At 44.1% G+C, this 5,299-nt stretch overlaps 1 protein-coding gene across 1 annotated transcript; it reads right to left on the bottom strand.

Annotated features, from left to right (window-relative positions):
* Positions 1 to 591: 591 nt before the first annotated feature.
* On the bottom strand, positions 592 to 3,426 carry LOC310859861 (isocitrate dehydrogenase [NAD] subunit alpha, mitochondrial-like; the record flags this gene model as incomplete). Its single annotated transcript, XM_083766628.1, has 2 exons — positions 592 to 1,491; positions 3,232 to 3,426. The coding sequence occupies 2 exons, from the start codon at positions 3,424 to 3,426 to the stop codon at positions 592 to 594; spliced, it is 1,095 nt and encodes a 364-aa protein (XP_083622754.1).
* Between the last annotated feature and the right edge of the window lie 1,873 nt (positions 3,427 to 5,299).

Below are 5,299 nucleotides of genomic sequence, written 5' to 3'. Positions count from 1 at the left end.
ATATGCATTTTAATCAATGTTCATATTTATTTTCTATTTATTTAAATGTGGGTTACTATGACTCAGCCATAACCTTATGAGGAGTTCCCAATGTAGCGACTGTCTAACTGTCTCTAGCTGTTGTCTAACCTCAATGTGTCATCAGACACAATTAGATAGTCATAACAGCCGGTGCACCGTCTGTCAGTCTCTCTGGGTCCCTTTTATGCCCAATGCCCAGATCTCTGTAACTGTCCCTGCCTGTACCACTGGAGGTTTGATCAATAAATCAATCAATCAATCAATCAATGTTTTCATTGCAAATGCGACATTTGTCTTTGGATCACAAATTATGTACATACAGTATTGTGATCCGGGATCCCATTAAGGTTCTGCTGGACTCTGAATTTCCAGATATTTCTATAAACATAACATCTCATTCTCTTATTCCATTGTTCTTTCCGGACCACGGTCCCCAGGGTGTTAGCCTTAGGTCCAGCTGTAACCCCCTGGACCACCCCCTTCACCATGGCTTAGAGTTCATGTGGGTGCTATAAATGTAAAAATATCCTGAACTCCGATCTTTTATTCCATGTCCTGAACTCGGATCTCTTATTCTATGTCCTGAACTCTACGGCAGATCTCATCTGTAAACTCGGAGCACTTGGAGTTGCCGCCCAAGTCCTTGGTGAGAACCTTCCTGTCTCGGATGGTGTCGTAACACGCGGTCTGGATCCTCTGGGCGTGAGCGTGGAGGCGCATGTGTCTCAGCATCATGACGGCACTGAGCAGCAAGGCGGTGGGGTTGGCCTTGTCCAGGCCTGCGATGTCTGGAGCCGTGCCGTGGACCGACTCAAATATGGCCACGTCGTCGGCTCCCATGTTGCCACTGGGGGTCACGCCCAGTCCTCCGATCAGACCGGCGCACAGGTCGCTCAAAATGTCACCGTACAGGTTGGGCGTGACCAGCACGTCAAACTGGCTGGGGTCCTGCACCAGGCCGAGACATACGGTGTCCAGGGACATCTCGGAGAAGTGGACGTCCTCAAAGTTCCGGGCCTCCTCCCGGCACATCCTCAGAAACAAGCCGTCGGACATTCTCATGATGTTGGCCTTGTGCACGGCCATGACTGCGCTTCTACCGTTGTTTCTGGCGTACCGGAAGGCGTAGCGGGCGACCCGTCTGCTGGCGTCCTCCGTGATGAGCTTGATGCTCTGCACCACGCCGTCCACGATCACGTGCTCGATGCCACTGTACTCTCCCTCCGTGTTCTCGCGGATGGTGACCAGGTCGACGTCGGCGTAGGGGGTCTCGTAGCCCGCGATGGAGACGCAGGGGCGCACGTTGGCGTACAGCTCAAAGCTCTTCCTTAGCAGCAGGTTCATGGAGGGGTGTCCGGCACCAACGGGGGTCATGAGGGGTCCTTTGAGGCCAATCTTTGTCTTGTCCATGGATTCCTTGGCGTCTGGGGGGATCGTCCACGTGTGTCCAGGGCCTTTAACACTAGGAAGTCTGAAAAAATTTCACTACTACTCAGTCGGCTCACGGTCAGGGGGACCGTGTTTTTGGTGCGATTTGATTGGCCACTCTCTCCCCCACTGATCGTCCCTCTCCAGCTGGAGAAGACATTGTTCATGTTCAAGCCTGCATCCCATTTCCAACGAATTAAATCATAATATGTTTCTTAACACATGTTTTTACTCCTAAAATGTATAAAAGTAATAATACATGTGAAAAATATATATTTTGCCGTTGCCCGTTACTATATTGCAACATAGCCATGGAAGAGTGTCGCGTTGCTGCCTTTTGTTGTCCTTTTTTTTTCTTCCAAAAGAGCAAAGATCACTTGTCTTTTCTTGTGTGTTATCGATGTAATTAATACATGTGACCCCACGCGATGTACAGACTGCTTGACTAGGCATGTAAACATGACATAATTGTATTAATGTTTAAGTGTAATGATGTTATTGACCGGATTGTCCGTAGTCCTCCAGCCGTTAGCTTACAGTTGCTAATATTATAAGCTAACAACATTACTAAAGCCAATGTATTGCATTAAATGCGGCCTGTCCGCGGTAAATTACTTATACAAGTGAGTCGCGTTATATCTACCTAAATTACCAGCCAAAGTACATTCCAAATAAACAATTATTAGCCACGTTATGTTGTTATATCAGTTTAATTAATAAAAAACATCGCATTTGTCGGCCGTTAGCACTGTGAATTCAACATCCGGTGAGGAGAGGATACGGATCGTGTATGTATTGTGTATGGAAATCGGCGCATACAGACAGGTACACGACCGGATGTAAGCCTTGCACACTAAATAGACATTTACATGCTTTCCTGAGAGGGAGAGAGAGAGAAAAAGGAAAGTTTTGACTGACAAAGAGCTGGCGATATTGAGCCTATATGCCAGAACAAATTAATCCACAGCAGCAGGCCTACATACGTTCCACGTCGCTTGCAGAAAGAACTGTTCTTTTGACTGACAAAACATTTAGCGGTTCGGGAGGTCTATCTGGTTGGAATTATTTCAAACACTTTATTTTGTATCGCGCATCAGCAAGCGTTCTCGCTTCATGGAAAGTAAATGTCGGGTCGTAACCGAGCATTCAATAATAATAATAATAACAATGATAATAATCATTGTATTCATATTCCTATTATCTTATCAAAATAATAAACAAATTCCAAGTTAATTAATCAGCCAAACGTATATGATTTAATTCGTTGGACATGGAATGCAGGATTGAACAACAACAACAAGAATGCCTTCTGTTTGTGTTCTTTTTTTTTCTCCACTTTCTTTCAATCATAACTCGCTCATTTTTTGCTCATTTAAAAAGATTCAAAATACCATGTAAACTATGGAATTGGGGCTTTCATTTGGTATATAAATCGGTTGTGTAGGCGCTCTCTACGAAACGATATCAAGTGAAAAGGAAATGTCGGGGAATCACCATTAACACCATTATCAAGCAGCGCAAACAAAAGACGAGCGGGGGATAAAGGGGGAGAGCGGTCGATTGGGCCGATTATAGTCAGACTGAGTAAGAGATATATGCCTAAAATCATATTTACAAAACGTTTCAAATGGAAAAAAAAACAGAGATGATTTCAATCGAATATTTAGACAAAGTCATGCAAGGGGAACTTTCTCTGGACTCCATGGGCTAAGAAAATAAACGTTGAAATCTCAAATTCGGTCAGAACGGCTGCTCAGACTTCCTAGTGTTAATGGCCCTTACATTTCTCTCCTCCCACTGGATTGGAGCCTTCGCTGCTTCGAAGATCTTCATGACGGCTGCGGAGATCTCCGGGCCGATTCCATCGCCGGGAATCAGAGTAACGGTGTGCATCCTCCCCCTGGAGAAGACAGACGGTGAACTCCTGGCCGCCGTCGCAGCATGAGACAGCATTGATCTGCAAACGTTAGCAGCCATGCTGCTGCTACCTTTCCACTGTTCTGCTACAATCCCAACGACCAGGACGCTGGCTTTACAATGAGAAGCTGCTTTTTATGAACTGGTCTGTAGGCCAGACTCTCGTTATCAATAATTCTGAGAAGCCCAAATATGTAATTTACACTTCAGTCTTGCCCAAAAAGTGATGTCACACTCTCGGTATCAATGACTCTGCAATGCCCAAATATGGAATTTACAGGTCAGTTTTGCCCAAAAAGTGTCATTGCCTGCCATGGACGTGTTTCGATGTGTGTTGTTTGAGGGGCCTCCAATGCATGGCTTTTGAAGATTAGGCAGCCAAGTCTATTGGATGTGTTATGTTTGTTCAGATCACTTACAACATAAATCTTTTAGAGCACCTATGATGCCGGCCATATTGTGCCAGCCAAGTCAATGGACTTTGATGTTTGTTTAGTAAGTAAGTAAGTAAGTAAGTACATTTTATTTATAAATCACCTTTCGAAGGAAAGCTACAAGGTGCTGAACAATTGACACAGTAAAAACAATAGAAGCACAGAACACACAGAACATATACAGTTGTGACAATATAAATGAGCAGAACAAAAACAAACAAGGCAGAACAAAGACATAGGGCTATACAATGAATCAGGTCAAAGGTACATGGGAGAAATATTTACGGAATAAATTAGTCTTTAGGAGTCTCTTAAAACCGTCAACTGATTCAGCATTTTTCAATGCCAAAGGCAAGGCATTCCATAGGGTAGGAGCTACCACAGCGAAAGCCCGGTCACCCTTAGTTTTCAGCACGGACGGACTGTTTTCAGCAGACCTTTGTTGGAGGACCTGAGAGGTCTGACATTGGTTTTAGGAGGCAGTAGGTCGACGATATACAGCGGGGCCAGCCCATGTAGAGCTTTAAAAGTAAATAAAAGTATTTTAAAATCAATTCTGGCTTTAATAGGAAGCCAGTGTAGTGCGGCTAATACTGGAGTTATATGTGCCCTGCGGTTTGTGTTTGTGAGGATTCTGGCTGTGGAGTTTTGTAGTGTTTATTTTTTGTTTAGAGCCTATAATTATAAATCCCCCATCACCAGCCAAGTCTATGGACTTTAAGGTCTGTTTAGGGTAGTTATGCTGTAATTCTTTGCCAGCCAAGTCTATGGACTTGTTTAGGGCAGAGAATGAAGACATAAAACATAATCTCGCTGATACCAGTAAGACGCCTGAGGGCGAGAAGTGACGTGCATCAACATATGGAATGTCAGAACAAGTCAGCTCCATATATGGAGATTTAAGGGTTTGAGCCGAGGTCAGATGAAAAGTTTCTGGCCAATATTGATGACATCACGAATCTCCATATATGGGCTTAATATATTGATGACATCAGGGATCTCCATGCCTGATGATGTCACGTGATGTCAGATGCTCCATCCCTGATGATGTCACGTTCCCGACTGTTACGTGCCACGTAGTGTAGTTTGTCTAGGGTTGCTCTGTATTCCTCCCCTGTCTCTCCTTCCCTCCACTTTGTCATTCTGTGCAGGTTTGAAGTCCCCAGTCACCTCATCTGCCAATCAGCCTGTTACCTGACTCCACCCTCATCTCTTCTAAAATGTTTGTGCGACAGATTTCCTGAGATGCTCAAAATGTTCTTAGAAAAAAATCACCTGCAAGGAATTTCTTGACATAAAGTAACTCATAACATGTCTACCGTAGATTTTTATGAAACAAACACTTTGCAGATAGAAAGAGGATAATTCAAGGTTTTCGTACAATTAGGCTAGTTTCCACCCTGTCATTAATTTATGGAAAGATGACCGCCGTGTGCATATGGTCTATTGAGTATTCAAACATGAGTATTCTGAACATTTTGAGCTTCTCAGAACATCTG

Source organism: Protomyctophum parallelum (genome assembly GCF_964188405.1).
Source record: "Protomyctophum parallelum genome assembly, chromosome: 6".
In the NCBI taxonomy this organism is placed as follows: Eukaryota; Metazoa; Chordata; class Actinopteri; order Myctophiformes; family Myctophidae; genus Protomyctophum; species Protomyctophum parallelum.
This window is presented reverse-complemented; position numbering and strand designations above follow the sequence as displayed.